General features: G+C 53.1%; 1 protein-coding gene across 1 annotated transcript; it reads left to right on the top strand.

Moving 5' to 3' along the window:
* The first annotated feature begins 485 nt into the window (after nt 1–485).
* ERRFI1 (ERBB receptor feedback inhibitor 1) lies at nt 486–14,958 on the top strand. Its single transcript, XM_081017180.1, has 4 exons — nt 486–593; nt 9,847–10,031; nt 10,854–10,930; nt 12,353–14,958. The coding sequence occupies exons 2-4, from the start codon at nt 9,916–9,918 to the stop codon at nt 13,543–13,545; spliced, it is 1,386 nt and encodes a 461-aa protein (XP_080873306.1). The 5' UTR covers nt 486–593; nt 9,847–9,915; the 3' UTR covers nt 13,546–14,958.
* The last annotated feature ends 1,055 nt before the right edge of the window (nt 14,959–16,013 follow it).

Genomic DNA, 16,013 nt, shown 5'->3' with positions numbered 1-16,013 from the left:
TGTAAACAGAAGATCGCAGGTAGGGTGAGGACAAACCTTGACAGAAGTAAGCACAGCACTGAAGTCCATGGAGCTTAGTGCCAGGAAACAAAGGAAAATTGTAATGATGTTGAGCCCAATAGATAAACTAAGAGGCAACTGCGGTGTGCATAGCTGCCCCCGGGTTCCTTTGCCTTGAACGGCTGCCTGCAGGCAACAGATCAACAGCATCACGGAGGCGTTGCTGCGAGAAGAAAGCTGCACCTGTTGAACCTGTGCGGGGGGGGGGGGGAGGAGCAGAAGGAGGACCGGCAACCCAGATAGTACCGTGGCTTTAGAGCGGGAGTGGGGGGCGCGGATGAAGCAGAACCTCCCTGCGCCGGAAATTCGAGCCGTTACCCTTTTAAGACTCCCTGGCGCTGGGCGGGGAGGAGGCGCGGCCTAAGCTCGGGGCCACGCCCACCCTTATAAAAAGAGGCTGCGTCTCTCGTCCGCCTTCATTGAGCCAGGAAGTCGCGGTCGGGAGAGGTGCCGGGAGATGGCAGCGGCGGCGCGTGCGCAGTAACAACGCTGCGGGGAGACGGGACATGTCGAGCCCCGGCGCTGCCCTACGGGTAAGGGCGGGAGGCAGGCTGCGGGAACGGAGAGAACGTGAGGATTCGGGGACACGTGTAGATTTTTTTTTTTGATGGCGTCAGCATAGCCCCGGGCCGGGGCAGCGCGAGCGCAGCGGCGCCTCGCTAGGGCGGGCTGGAGACCTGGGGTGGCGGCGAAGCGCCCGACGGGGCTTCCACTCTTCGTGGGTCAGATGCTGATGCTGCTGCCGCCGCCACTGCGAAGGGGCGAGAGCGCGACCCGCTTTGCCCGCCGCTCGGTTCCCTCCCGCCAAGGTTGGCCGGGCTGTGCCGTCCTGCCCGTCGAGGCAGCCTCCGCCTGCGGAAGGGCGGCTTAGTCATCCCCGCCCTGGAAGGAGGACCGGCGGCGGCGGCGGAGAGGAGGGCGACGGGGCACCTGCCGCGCAGGTAGGGCGAGGGCCGTTGCCACGCAACCGCCCGGGCGGAGGCGGCGAGCTGCTGCCCGACGGGGCATCCCTGTCTCCTCTGCTGCCTGCCCTTCGCTCCCTGGCCCGCTCCCGAAGGGCTTCTCCGGCGCACGGTCTCTTCCTGCCGCGGCAGGTGTGCATGACGGAGGAGCGCAAGCCCGCCCTCCGCTCCCACCTCTTCAGGATCGGTGCCTTCAGCTGCGGCGAAAACGTTTTGCACGGGATGCAGAGGAGAGGGACTCGGGGGACACCTGGGCCGCGACGTCACTACCCCCCCCCCCCTGCTTCTTGTGCCTGCGCGGTGTCAGGCTCCCTTGTCGCCGCCTGGCTGGGAAACTGAGGCACTGGCAGGGAAAGGCTGGTGGGGCAAACGGCAGCCATTGTCTCACTGGTGCCAGCCTCTGGGCCGGGGCAGAGGAGGGGTCCCTGCAGCGGGAGCAGCTTCCAGGGCGGCGCAAGGTGGTGGGTGGCAGCTTGAGCCTGCCACTGAGCCCCAGGCCTCCTCTGCATCTTGGGTTTCCATGACATTTTCCTTAGAAGCTGGTCTTTTCCTGTGATCCAAATGATAGCAGCCAAACATGAAAGAGGGAGCGATTTCTGTGCCTGTTTTCCCTGGCCTTGGAAGCTTGGTGCTTGCATGTGTGGCATTTCTTCCTAGGTGCAGATAGGGCTGTCCTGGTTGGTCCCGTTGGGGTGACTGTTGACGCCGGTTAAGGTTAGGATGTCTCTCAGCCCCTGCACATGTCTGCTTGGACATGAGCATCACGAAGGTTGCTGTGTAAGCGCATTGAGGACTACAGCCTTAAATCCCTCATTTTTGAAACCTGGTGTTGCACCCTGGCTGCGTCTCAAGAGGTCTTGTGCACAATGGCCTTTAAATGGCTTGACCAGCATGCTGCTTCATCTCTGCCTGCAGGTTTTCAGTTCTTAATATTTGCTGGGATGTGGTGAATTCTGCACCCCCGCCGTTTTATAGAAAGGCGCATTTTGGCAAGGCAGAAGGTAGGGCCAGTTCCGAGAGGGCAGAACAGTGCGCTTGAGGCCACAGGGCATTATTTCTGGAGATGGTTCTGCTACTGTGATGGCCCTTCATGCAGCAAATTCCCTTACTCTTGAGAAGGCACATTTGCTGAGGCACTGTTGATATGTGCACTGCTTTTTGTCTTTGTTGGACTACCAACTCGCAGCAGCTGGCATGACCAGTAGTCACTGAGGGATAATGGCAGTTGGAGTTCTGCAACACATTGCTGAGGGCACCATGTTGGTTCTTAGCTCAGAACTATTCAGATAGGAAAGGGGGTGGATTTGGGGATTTAGTGTGTTCCACTTCCATGTGCAGGAAACGGAGAGTGGTCAGCCTTTCCCTCGGTGGGCAAAGGCCCCTCAGGACTGGCCAGGAGCTGCCCATGTTCTCAAGTGTGCAAGCACCAGGCTAGTTGAGTGAGAAGAGACTTTGGTGTAAAATTGCTTTGCCTTATCTTTCTGAAATCTGCAAGGGGTGTGTGTTTGAAAGCAGCTGATGTGTTGGACCAGCCTCTATAGTTGGCTGAGGCTGATGGGACTTGTAGTCCAACAGATGTGGAGGCAGCAGACGGGCGAAGGCTGACTTGTATCCTGGGCTGATCAATCTTGTTCTTTAATGGTTTTGATTCTGGTCAGTCAGAGGGGGAGGGAGGCATCTGACAACCCCCTAACTCTAAAGGGGCGAAGAATCTTCTACTGCTTCTTTGGCAACAAATGTGGAGTCTATTATCACTGCTGTCTAATGTGGGAGCTCTCATAAGTTGTCACGTCCAGGACACCCGGACACACACACCAAGTTTCTTCTTTAGTTGATTTAATTTTTTTTTTAAAAAAAATCAGCTAACAATTGCATCTTCAATCTGACAAAGATGTTATTCCCTCACCTCTTCTACCTGGAGAGTCCAAGTTGCATTTCTTGTGCGGAAAATACACACTTGCCACAATGCACTTCCCCAGTTTCATTGTGGAGATGTAAGCATGTACAAAGCAGGTTGAGTTCTGTTGTGTTGGATATGCCATGTCTGTTCCAGTTCTTATCATGGGCCAAGGGTGATAAACTGGCCTCCAAACATCCTCTATTTATGGGGTGGGGGGAGAGCTTTGGGCATCAGTGCTTCTCAACATCTGAGATGCCGAACCTCTGAGCTTTGGAGTAACTTTAAGGCTCATATCACAGACAGGACAATTGCAGTGGAGATTCTTCCCAGAGGCAGGCCAGGAGAGAGATTTGAACCAGGGACTTCAGAAGTCAGCCTCTTAGCTGTGCTTCTCCCTCCCAAGCAGTCCCCTTCCCCTTTTGGGGTCATTTCCAGGGGTACACACCATTCTCAGGGCCCATGACCCCGGGGTCCTTCTGCAAGCAAAATCCAGCCTAAACCCCCACTGCGTTCGCTACTCAGTGTTGGAAATGCAAGAGGAAAGGGGCTCTTCTTTCCTAAATAAGGGGTTCCTTGAGACAAGGTTGCCACCTTTAAAGGCCACTGTGGGTTTCACGAGATTCTCAGCTCCCAGCTCCCAAGAAAGAAACGTCAGCTTTGTTGCCATCCATCCAGCAAGGGATTCTCTCTTGGACTCACCAGACCATCTCCCCATTCCTCGCATGTCTATCTCTTCCCCGCCACCCCAAATCCTGGTCTCGCTTTGCTCAATTCTTCTGCCTCAGATGTAAGTTTTCTTTCTGCAACTCTGAGCAAACCCAGGGCGCGCTCTCTCTCTCTCTCTCTCTCTCTCTCTCTCTCTCTCTCTCTCATAGGTTTTTTTGGGGGGGAACCTACCAGAGTTTGGAAGTATGTACAGAGTTTAGCGTCCATGTAGGGAGAAGTCAAGGGTTTAGCCCTTGTGGGCTTGTTTGGCGTGTGAGGATATCTGGGGAGCTCTTCAAAAGGCACTGCGGCGCAGGACTCCATGAAACATGAGTGTCCCTTCCTATGGCAGCATCTTAGAGTTGGAAGGGACCCCGAGTGGCTGGGGAAACCCAGCCAGATGGGCAGGGTATAAATATTATTATTATTATTATTATTATTATTCTGTCCAGGCCTCTGCAATGCAGGAGTCCTGAATGGGAATCGAACCCATGACCTTGGCATTATCAGAACTACACTCTAACCAACCAAGCTAAGCTCAAGGGTAAATGACGTATTTGAGTCCAGTAATGTTATCTGGGTGCATTTTCAGGAGTTTCATGGGTGGTGTTGGTTGTTTTGCAGAATTTAGCTTTTTGTGACTGAATTTTTGCCTCCATTGTCAAACCCTCGCCATCATCTCCTCCGGTCTTCTTTCTCGGCTGCCTTTTGCATTGATCTGCGCAGCTGCCCCTTGGCTGTCAAAATCCCCTCCCACCTGTGCATTTCTCCCTTGAAAACTCAACTCCACTCCCTTTGGGGTTTCTAGGGCTCTGCTCCTTCTGTGTCCCCAGGCAGAGGGTGTTTCTGTGGGTCAGCCTGTTCCATATGCTCAGTATGCTACATCTCTTCCAGCGTGCAGGAGACATGCCTTGTGCCCAGGCCCATAGGCCCACGTGCAAAAGCCCTGTTGGGTTCCTGAGCATCAGACATGTGGACCAGGACACACCTGCTTCCCCTTTCACAATTGCACCCCTCTGTGGGTGGGTGGCTTCCATCTGTGATGGGCTGCAGCCCGCAATAGCCCTAGCAACTTCAGGAAATAAAGAGAGGCTCTAGCGTGTTGGGCAGGGTCTTGTTAAGGTTTCTTGTGTTGCTCTGCAGAGGCAGGCAGTCTTGTGGAAGGACTGCAGAGGAGCTGGGAGGTATAGCTGGACAGCCCTGGGCACTCGCACCTCACAAGACTTCCCCACCGCTTCTCATATTTACTCCCAAAATCTGAGCAAACAATCAGGTTTTCTCTGGATTGACGTTTGCTCTGATTTATTGCTTAAAGATGAGGGCTTTCCTGGGCAAAACCGCTCGGACCGAGTGCCTAGGAAGTGTGGGCAAAGCAGGAATCTGCTTTTTTATTTTACTGCCTTCCCTCGACACTCAAAAGTGGCGAGCAAGCAGCCTTGAAACACTGCAACACCCTCCAGCATTTGCAAGCAGCACTTGGAGGGGAAACCACAGGAAATTATAAACGCAGAAATTGAGCGGCATCAGGAAACTGGTTTTTTCAGGCTCTCCTCACCTTAAGAGTCCAGGAGTGGGGGAACGGAACAGGAAGCCTGTTGAGGTTTGTGTTGAGTGGTGTGGCTTGCTGTGGGCGGCTGATCCCTTCATTATTTTAAAGAGTAGCGGGTGGGTGGGAAGATACTTAGCAGGACTGAATGGTGGTACGGAGGGGAGGGGCCAGCAGGCTGCAGCTGGAGAAGCCCAGGTGTCTGTTGCAACCCGGAGCCCCAGATGTCCTGGCATCATCTACCTGTGAGCAAAATCCTGCAAGGCTGACGCCACTGGAGATTACGTAAGGGGCTGCACAGCACTCCTTTTATGAATTCTAGGAAGGACATGATACGTGCTACTTGCCAACAGTCCAGTTTGCACTGGCGGGGGGGGGCGTTTCCTCTTCCCTCCCTCCCTCCCTCTCTCCTGGGTTTTATTGGGATCTCAGGAGCGTGTTTTGCGAAAGTGCCTCTGAGTTCAGCTCTGGATAAATCTCAACGGGAGGAGGAGGAGGAGGAAATGACGTCATGTGGTTGTCAAGCAGGGAAGAGCTGCAGGCTGGGTTTGATGAGTTGGCTGCTAGTAATGGGTCCCTCCCTCCCTCCCTCTTTGGAGATTTACTCATGATACTCGGTGGTTAAGCAGGCAAAATTAGGTTACCACTAGAGAGAAAGAGAAGCAGCAGCTGCCTCCACCTCCGCCTCCTCTTCCTCCCTGTGCAAAAGGCAGGCTGGATAAATGCAGTTCTGTGTTCCCCCGAGGGCAGCATGGCGCCTCTCCCGGCACCCTGGCTGAACCACAGGAAGGAATCCCGGTTGTTGTTTTTTTATCTTGCCAGCCACTTGCTGTGGCCGCAGGAAGGTTTCTTGGCTGGCTGTCCTCTGCCTGATTTTTCTTTGGCTCTTCGTGCAAGATTCCGACCCACCCCCCTTCCTACTTTGCAGATCTCCATCTACTCCTTTTATGCGTTGACAGCATCGCAGGGCCTTTGAATATGTTTCATTGGATGCAAGCAGTTAAAACAAAAGCCCACTGCTGTAATAAATGCTACAGTACAGTGGTACCTCGGGTTAAGAACTTCATTCGTTCCGGAGGTCCGTTCTTGACCTGAAACTGTTCTTAACCTGAGGTACCGCTTTAGCTAATGGGGCCTGCCGCTGCTGCACCGCCGCCGTGCGATTTCTGTTCTCATCCTGAAGCAAAGTTCTTAACCCGAAGTACTATTTCTGGGTTGGCGGAATCTGTAACCTGAAGCGTCTGTAACCTGAGGCATCTGTAACCCGAGGTACCACTGTACAAGCAGCCTGTTTAAAGCATCCTTGAGATAGGTTTGGATTTCAGCTGACTCGCAAGTCATTGACCATTCATCCCGCCCAATTTTTTCGCCCCCCAAAGGGGACCTGAGATATGTGGCTTCTGGGAATGCCTGTATCCCATTGGTGGGAGCTGGTGGTCAGTGTTGTGGACTGGGAGCTGCCCCCATGACTGCCCTGTAAGATTTGACGGCAGCTGAAGGTTCTCTGAAACTCTGGCTCTCATTAAGAGAGGAAAGAGGCAGTGGCTGGACCCCAGGGCAGGAGGAATTGGAATCGCCTCCTGGGAACCTGGCAAAGAACCTTCCTCCCTGTGCTGCTTTGATGCCGCAAAAGGACAAAGTTGTTATGGACTGACTGCCTGGACACTTCCTCCCTCCCCCCCCCCCACCTCGTGTATTCAGAATTTGGACACACAGCAGCTTCCTTCAGGGATTTCAGCCTTCACCTGACTCTGCGTTTTTGTGCTGCCTCACTTTGGGTCCCATTTTTGCATTTTCTGGGCCATAATCCAATTTGTAGTTTTGGCTCTCCCTTCCAAGGGAGCCTGGGTGCCTTCCTCTATGTTCCTTTGCTTTTACTCTTACGCTTGTCATCAGCATCTCGGGCGCTTGTCAGAGTAGCAGAGGTGAGTCTCTGCCCCAAGGAGGCCACAATTGCAGGGAGAAGCCTCTTGCGCCTCTCTCCCTGAAGAAAGTTTTGTTTTTCCTTGCAAGCTTACAGACTGTTTAAAAGCCACCTGCTGCACTACCTGCCTCAGCGACAGTTTCTGCATTAATTTTGTGGATATATTGTGAATCCCACCCACCCATCCCCCACCCTCAGAGTCTTTTCCTGGTTGCATAACTTGAAACTCCAGGAAGTGCACTCGGGGTACTAATTTTGTTGCCTTCTAAAAAGAATTAGGTTAGGATAACTGGAAGCATTAGCTGCAAATCCCTGAACTGTGCCCAGAGCTATGGGAGCCCCGGATACCTGGTTCCCTGCACCCGGGGGGGGGCGGTGCATGCTGTTACTTAATGATTTGAAAGCGACCTCCACATAAGGCACCCATATTTAGCACCAGAAGTCTGCTGCTGCTGCTATGATGATGATGATGATGATGATGATGATGATGATGATGATGATGAGAGCCAGCCTCAGCATCAATAATAACATCACCACCATCCTAATGGTGCAGCAATAAAACTGCTAGCACATTTGCAAAGCTAAGCAGGGTCTGGTGTGGTTTCAAACTGGATGGGGAACCACGTTTTGAGATTGCTTTATTGGAGAGGGTTGGACTGGATGACCCCTGGGGGTCCCTTCCAGCTCTCTGATTCTGTCCCTCCATTTTGGTGAGCTTTGGGCTGACTTCCTTCCCTCTCTCTCTGCCTCCCCCCCCCCCCATCCCAGTTTGGCTCTTATAGCATTGCGGGTTCCCCTCTCTTGGTGGCTTCCATTTGTAGAAAATGGGTTTACGTCTGCTTCACTTTCTTTTGAGGAGGGAGGAACTGGGCAATAAAACCATCCCCAACCCCACCCCACCCCACCCACCCCCGCCGCCAGACTCCTGAAAAAGGCCAGGGAGTGGGAGGATCTTTCCGTCCTCGCCGATGTGCTGATGGCAGTGGAGGCTCTGCATTCCAGAACGGTTTCAAAACGAGAGCTGGTTGCACAACACCCTTGCGGGCGCTGCAGGGGGCAAGCTGGCACAAGGTGTTCTGTGCTTTCCAGGTTTGGCACAGCCCACTGGGATTTTCATATAGCCTGAGCAGGAGGGTGCAGGTGGCCTGAGCCCCACGGCCTTGGGGGGGGGCACAGTGGGGCTGTTAACAAGTGTCCTGGGGAGTGTGTCCACCTTTTGGCTTTCGCAAGATGGCAAATGGGGTCTGTTTTGCCCAGAAGGTTACCTGCCCCATCTCTTCAGGGGGTGTGGAGGGAGGTTCTTGTGTTTACTTTGATGGGCCTGTGCCTTGTGCTGGAGACATACTTTATTTTGCAATGCTGATACAGTGGTACCTCAGGTTAAGAACTTAATTTGTTCTGGAGGTCCGTTCTTAACCTGAACCTGTTCTTAACCTGAGGTACCACTTTAGCTAATGGGGCTTCTCGCTGCCGCCGCGCAATTTCTGTTCTTATTCTAAAGCAAAGTTCTTAACCCGAGGTACTATTTCTGGATAAGCAGAGTCTGTAACTTGAAGCGTCTGTAACTTGAAGTGTCTGTAACCCGAGGTACCACTGTTTACCGTGTTTTGATTAGAAAGAAAGTGCCAATTTGCAGTGCTGAGAGGAGGAGGGGAAGGGAGCAGAGTTTGAAATTCGCCATGCGCTTTTTGTACCTGTCTGTCGGCCACTTGCGGCCAAGTGAAGGTGCCCTGGCACCAGCATGGACCCTGGTGTCTCTACCGTCTGGAGGCGCATGCCTGGGGATCCTTGGATCTTGACTGTTTCCACACACTAGCAACACATCCTGTAGAATTCCACCCGTTATTTTTTATCTGCAGAATCGGAATGAATTTCAGGAACCCAAAAGTCCTATTGAAACACGGCTCCCTAAATGGGGACTAGGCGTTACGCGTTGGCGGCTGTAACCCTGGTTTAAGGAGCTGTTTGGCGCCTAACTTATATAGCTGATTTAAATATCTGAGCACTGCCAAAGGAGCGCTCTCTCTTTCTCTTATACCCTTCCAAACCCAGCATTATTTAAATCAGCTGGTTGGGGGGGGACTGAGTGCGGGTAGCAGTGCTGGGAAGGAGTCTGCAGTGGGGATATGGGGAGCCGTAGCCACTTCCGCACTCCCTGAATGCCATTTCCCTGCCCCACCATCACCAAGAGGCTCCTTTGAAGCTTTAAATCTGGGCTCGGGAACCTGAGGGTTTGTGGACCAGTGACAATGGGAGCTGGAGCCCAGCAATGTCTAGATGTCCATTCAGGTTCCCCTATCACCCTCCCCTTTAAACAAAGCACCAGGAAACCCGACGGTGGCATTTCCTGCCTTAGCTATTGCAAGCATATGTGAAAATGTTTGCCCACTCCGAGTGAGGGCAATGCTTCCTGCCATCGCTCTGAACAGGCTATGTAATACGATCATGTCAGGGCTCAAATCGTGGTGTGTATGGGGGAGGAAGGGTAGCGCTCCAGGGTTCCCGCCCAGCCTTTACCCAGAGATGCCGCTGGGGATTGACGCAGGAACCTTCTGCACTCCAAACAGGTGCTCTGCCACTGAACTGAGTTACAAGGAGGGCCCTTGACCTAGAATTGCTACACAAGCCAGCTTCTCCTTCCGCTGTTGTGAGCCTTGAAAAATTCTTCCTGGGTTGACCCTGGACCTTTGTTGGCTCTGCTGCATGGGACTAACACACCCTTGTTTGTCTGTCTCCCCCTTTTTTAAAGGCTGCTGAAGTAGCTGGATACCTGGCGAGGACAGTGGACTTCTGAAAGCGCAGACGTCAGCCAAGCAGCATGTCCACGGCTGGCATTGCAGCTCCGGAGATGAGAGTCCCCTTGAAGAGCAGCTTCCTCCACAAGGGGCAAGGCATTGGGAGCCTCAAGCCCTGTTGGGGAGGCCATTTTGAAAAGTGAGTCTTCCTTCAGGGAGGGTACCAGATCTTTTCTCCCACTCACATCACTTTCTTGCACTTGGGTATGGGCTAGTGATGGTGGCTGGGCCTTTTGCGGCTGTCTCTTCTTCACCTACTGATTCCCTCCTGTCTCTCCTGGAAAGTATCCGGTCAGGTTTAAGGTGCTGGTTTGACCTTTAAAGCCTTTTGTGGCTTAGGGCCCTCATATTTACGGGACCACCTCTCCTGGTATGCCCCGCAGAGGACCTTAATCTCCATGAATAATCATAGTTTAGAGGTCCCGGGCCCTAAGGAAGTCAGATTATCATCCACCAGGGCCAGGGCCTTCTCAGTGATGGCTCCGATCTGGTGGAATGCTCTGTCCCATGAGACCAGGGCCCTGCAGGATTCAACTACCTTTTGCAGGGCCTGTAAGACAGAGCTATTCTGCCTGGCTTTCAATTTGAACTTAGCCTGATCTTTTATTCCCCTTCCTTCCCTCCCCTTTTTATGAAGATTACCTCCTCTGGGATCCCACAGCTAATTCTGCCCTGGTCCTGGTCTCCTCGCTGGCCCAAATAGGACTAATTTAGCCAGCTAGCCCTGGTGATCATCTAATGTTTATTGGATGGATTTCCCCCCCAAACTGATTTTTGAATTCTGAATTTATTGTTATTCACGTTTTATACTGTATTTTATGCTGTTTTTTTGTTGCATCAGTTAAGTGTTTTAAATTTGTTGTTAGCTGCCCTGAGCCTGGTTTTCTGAACCAGGAAGGGCGGGCTTTAAATAAAAAAAATTTATTTATTTATTTATTTATTTATTTATTTATTATTTCAGCCCTTTCTTTAACATGGAGCCCGTAGCAATGGCCTACAATCTGAACTCGTCCGCACAGCATCACTTAACGTCCATCGGTAGGTACCTGGCTCCGCCGTCAACCTCAGATTTATTTGTGTTGCAGCTCAGAGCTCTTCAGTTGTGACTCCCCCTCCTCCTTCCACTAGCAATTTGGCTCCTGAAGATATCCGCGTTTTCTTTCTATTGAAGAGGAGGAAGAAGGTTAGCAGGCAGCAGAAAAACCAGCAGTCTTGGCAGCCAGAGCCCTGGAGTGCCCCATGCTGTCTTGCTTTTAATAATAATAATAATAATAATAATAATAATAATAATAATAATATAAACCAAGAATAAGGAGCATAAAGAAATACTGTTACAGCAAGTTGAAGGCAGCATTGCCACTGAGTTTGTTGTTCCATAAAGTTACAAAAAACCCACACCATACTTTCCATAAACTTGTTAGGATAGTTTGTATGCATTATTTTGTAATAAGTAACCTTAAGCATAATTATTACAGACCAAATCGTCTCAGTCCGCTCAGATGTAGTAGGAGATAGGCTTTTGCCCGCATTTTTTAGCTGCAATCTTAGCAGCAGTTAATCGGGTTTTGAACACTATTTCTTGATCATTTACTGGAATAACGTGTTTTAGACAGCCAAGCAGAAATATTTGAGGTTCCGAGGGCATATGATATCCTAACACATCAGAGATACTGGCCTGAATGGATTTCCAGGGTATTTCTATTTGAGAGCAGTTCCAAAAGATGTGTACGTGAACTGCTTTATTTAATCCACGTCTCCAGCATTTATCTGATCCTATCTATCTATAGATCAATTTATAAGGTGTTAAATACCATCGAGCGAAGGTTTTGAAATAGTTCTCCTGAAATTATATTAGAATGGAAGTTGTCCGAAATCCAGTTCCATTCTTTCCTGGCTGTTCTTTGATCTAAATCCTCATATATGTTATAAATATTATATGCATGTATATCTAGATCTGACTATATACATCTGTGCATCTGAGTGCACAATTGAGGCCGAATGGCTCTAAGGTCAGGGAGGCTTGTGATACCTCACCCAGCAGTGCTGAGAGGGATGGAGTCAAAGAGGGGCTTTTGCCATGTCTGTGAGGCTCCCAGAGGCACCCGGTTGGCCACTTGGGCTCCATCCAGCCCCTTTTAATAGACTGGCAGAGTTCTCAGGGGACCCCAACGACCATCTAGTCATCTAAGAACATGGCAGAGGTGGCGGGGTCTATCCATATCCCCTAGCCAGTGGGACCTCCGTGATCAGAAGCTGTCTACCAGTTTCAATAAAAGCCGTGTGCTGGCAATGAACAGCCGGGTGAATCTGGCTTTCTCCACTGCGAGGTGCTGGGCAGAGGCAGCGCCTCTGTGGCCTCATCCAGCAGCCACGCTCGCTCTCCCCTTTGGGGAAAGTTGCGCATAAAGTGCCCTGTGTCTTGAGATTAGCAACTCACCCTTCTTTCCCTCTCCCTCTCAGGCCACATTTCAGACCCTGATCCAGCACAGAACGGCGGCAGCGACAAGCCCAGCCCCAACGGAGAGAGGCCAGAGGATCGCGGCCTGGTCCCCGCCTTCGGCAGACTCTCCCTCGCCGCGTCCAGCGAGGCTGCTCCCCCCACCCCCACCAAGGGCGGGCCGTCGTTCTCCTTCCCCCCGGCACCTCCGGGTACCGAGCGCAGCACCCGCCCGCTTCCCCCGCTGCCCATCCCGGAGGATTTCGTGCACGACGATGTGGACCGGGAGGTGGAGTTCCTCACCAGCTCCGACACGGACTTTTTGCTGGAGGAATGCAGCGGCCCTGCCTTCAAGCCCGCCACCTATGGCAGGCGGAGCTTCCGGGGCTGCGGGCAAATAAACTACGCTTACTTCGACGCCCCGGCGGGATCGAAAGCGGAAGAGCCTCCCTCCGCTAAGCAGAGCGGGTGTCCGGCCGGGGTCTGTGCTGCTGTTGTTGCTGCTGCTGCTGCTGTTCCACCTCCTCCTCCTCCTCCGGCTCCCACGGCGCATCAGCTCCACCGCCGGTTGCGCCGCTCGCATTCCGGGCCAGCCGGGTCCTTCCACAAACCGGTGGTGAGGGTCTCCAGCCACTTCCGCCGGGCGTCTCCCAGCTCGGACGACGACAAGCCCGAGGTCCCGCCCAGGGTGCCCATCCCGCCCAGGGTGCTGAAGCCTGACTACCGGAGGTGGTCCGCCGAAGTGGCTTCGAGCGCCTACAGCGATGAGGACAAACCGCCCAAGGTCCCCCCGAGGGAGCCTCTGTCCTGCAGCAACTCCCGCACGCCCAGCCCCAAGAGCCTGCCCTCGTACCTCAACGGCATCATGCCGCCCACCCAGAGCTTTGCCCCGGACCCCAAGTACGTCAGCAGCAAAGCGCTGCAGCGGCAGCACAGCGAGGGCTCGGGCAGCCGGGTGCCCTGCATCCTGCCCATCATCGAGAACGGCAAGAAGGTCAGCTCCACCCACTACTACCTGCTGCCCGAAAGGCCCCCCTACCTGGACAGGTACGAGAAGTTCTTCCGGGAAGCGGAAGAGGGCAGCAGCCTGAGCGCGGAAGGGCAGCTGCCGCCGTCCCTCTGGCCCGAGGCTCCGGAAGGGGAAGCAGCCAGCCTGGCCGGGATGCTGAACGTTCCGGTCAAGCGCAAGCACTTGCCCTGCATGGTGTCTCCGTAGGGAAGAGGGAGCCTCGCGAGGAAGGAGGCGTCGGGGAGCTGGCCACAGGCCTTTCGAGGATGAGGAAGAGGGGCAGAAGCCCAGCCCTCCGGCTTCCGGAGAGGAGCAGGGGGAGGCCCCTCTGTCTGGTGCTGCAGCCGCTGCCTGCACTGGGCTCGGCTGCCTGGCCCTGGCGGTTCTGGTCCGGGAGAGGACTTGGAGGAGGACTCGAGCATACATAGCCAGCATTGGCCAGTTGTCATTCAATATTCTTAGAGCAAACTTGCATAAGTAGGGAAAGAATTGCACTCTTGCTAACAGGACAAGCTGCTTCGGCTGGAAGCAGAAGAGAAAAGAAGCCCCATTCAGTATTCTTTTTTCTGCACAGTGGTGGCCACAGTGTGTTTCCGCCCCCGCCCCCTTAAAAAAAAACCCTTTCTGCCAATATTTGCTCTTCTCCCACTGGTGGGGAATCCCAGCAGGAATTATCCTTGCGGTGGGAGGAGATTTGGGGGGGGGGGAGGGCGGCAGGGAAGTCCACCACCCATTTCTGAGCTCGCCTTAGTTTGGATGGGCTGTTCCACATGTTTTAGACTTTTGGTCTGGGGTGGGGAATCTTGCCCCCGGTTCCTAATCTCCACCTACCCACACCTGGCCACTCAGATACTTGCCACAATTCAACTGGTTCTCCTTTACCCACAGCTTCTGGCTTTGATGAAACCCGAGAAGGACTTTTGTGCGCTAGCTTTAGTGGGTTCCCCGCGACTGTGTATGTCCTTGCAGTTGGGTAGCTGGAGCTCAGTCTGAACAGCACCCTGGGTGAAGCAGCACCACCCGAATATTTTAAAAAATGGGACCAACTTCTGTTCTCCAGGTGGTGTTGGGAGAATGTGTTTATGCATAGCAGTGAGGCCCAAGCTGGTCTTGAGCCTGTCTTGTCCAGTGTTCTGCAGGATGGTGGAAAAGGCTGGGCTCGCGTTGCCGAGTCCTCTTTGAAGGCGGCCCAGTCAGGGTTGGTGAAGGGTGTTGCCGGCTCTCTCCCCACCCCCCTTGCACACTCGCACGCACACCCACACACTTCCACTTGTTCCCGCAGGCCCCAGGGGGACGGTGCTTTCTGGTCAGGGTCCAGCGTGGCCTTGGCTTTTCCCAATGGACGCAACTGCGGTTTACAGTGTAAAATAAAGTTCGCTTGGGAGTTGTTGTTGCCTCCCACCCCTCTGAAACCGTCTGGGAAGCTGACTTGGTTCTAGTACAAACTCTAAATGAAGGCAATGTTCACATTCTGGAAATAATATTGATAATAATGCACTGAGAGAGGTCCTGCATCAGGTGTACAGTATTGAGGAAGAATGACGTCATTCACTTTGTATTTTGGAATATTTCCGTGTCTTGGATTTTAATAAAGTTATAATGTACTTATTTATGATAACACCACCTCGGCTGCCTCGTCTTGTGTGGGGGCTCTGCTTCCCTTTCGCAAAAGCGGCAGAGCAGCGAGCTCTCGCCGCCGCCGCTGCCGCCTCCTCCTCCCTCCTGGTGCATTTTAGGGGTGCGTCTCCTCGTCTCCCTGCATTGGCCAATGAGAAGCTCCCTGGAATCATGCTATGCAGCTTATCAAGATTGGGCAGCTTGCCACCGGTGCTTGGTTTCCAGAGCCACCCAGCATGTGGGCAGGCAGGATGTGCAACTCCCAGGGTGTTTCTTGACCTGTCCTGCATTGTAATTGTGGTTTCTGGGCTGGTGGCAGGGGCTGACACTTCCAGGACGGGTTGGGTGGGCAAGCCCTGAAGTCTGTTCCCCACCCCACAAAGCCTCTCCCTGGCTGGGCTTGCGTTGTGAGAGCTGTGGGGCAGGTAGAAAGCCCTGGGAGATGGAGGGAGAGAAGGGGGCAGCAGAGGACTCAAGTGGAAGGGGGAGGAAGAGCCTGTACCAAGGTGGGTTGGTAGGATGAGGAGGAAGCCCCTTCTCTGACTGTTAAAGGGGAGATGAACAGGAACCCCATCTCCTTCCCTCTGCAAGTGTGGCTTCTGCCATGCAAATGGTGTGCAGCCACATTAATGCTTCTATCACCTGTTTTGGTGCTTGGAAGAAGTCCTGCTGAAGCATTTTGAGTCCTGCCAAGGGGTTGGCATCCCTCCCCACCCCGTCCTCGAAGCTGCAGCTTGATTTCCATGAAGCCTCTTCTGCCCCCACCCAGGCAGTACATGAAATCCTCCACCACCACTCCCTTTTTCAGAAACATTTCCCTTTTTCCTCATTTTCTATTATAACACTCTTTTTTCTGGAATAGAACTGGGGATGTGTGTGCAGGGGCCGATGACTAGATGCCCTCTGAGCTCCTGAACTGATGTCTTAATTTTACTCATAACGAAAACAGGCATGTCTTACACGGCTTTTTAAGAAGAAAACTGTGTCTGCAGCCTAGGAGCATTTTTGCCACCCAGTTATTAACACCTGAGTACCTGAGGCTGTGGAAGGCATTGCTT

This window comes from Podarcis pityusensis (genome assembly GCF_964106645.2).
Source record: "Podarcis pityusensis genome assembly, chromosome: 8".
NCBI lineage: Eukaryota > Metazoa > Chordata > Lepidosauria > Squamata > Lacertidae > Podarcis > Podarcis pityusensis.
Note: the sequence above shows the minus strand (reverse complement) of the source record. Positions and strands in the feature narration are given on the sequence as shown.

Bases quoted from the DNA above. Each gene is read 5' to 3' on its own strand.
- ERRFI1 (XM_081017180.1), top strand. From the start codon at position 9,916: ATGTCCACGGCTGGCATTGCAGCTCCGGAGATGAGAGTCCCCTTGAAG. The intron at 10,032-10,853 runs GTGAGTCTTCCT...TTATTATTTCAG, and splicing joins TGGGGAGGCCATTTTGAAAA to CCCTTTCTTTAACATGGAGC. The intron at 10,931-12,352 runs GTAGGTACCTGG...TCTCCCTCTCAG, and splicing joins GCATCACTTAACGTCCATCG to GCCACATTTCAGACCCTGAT.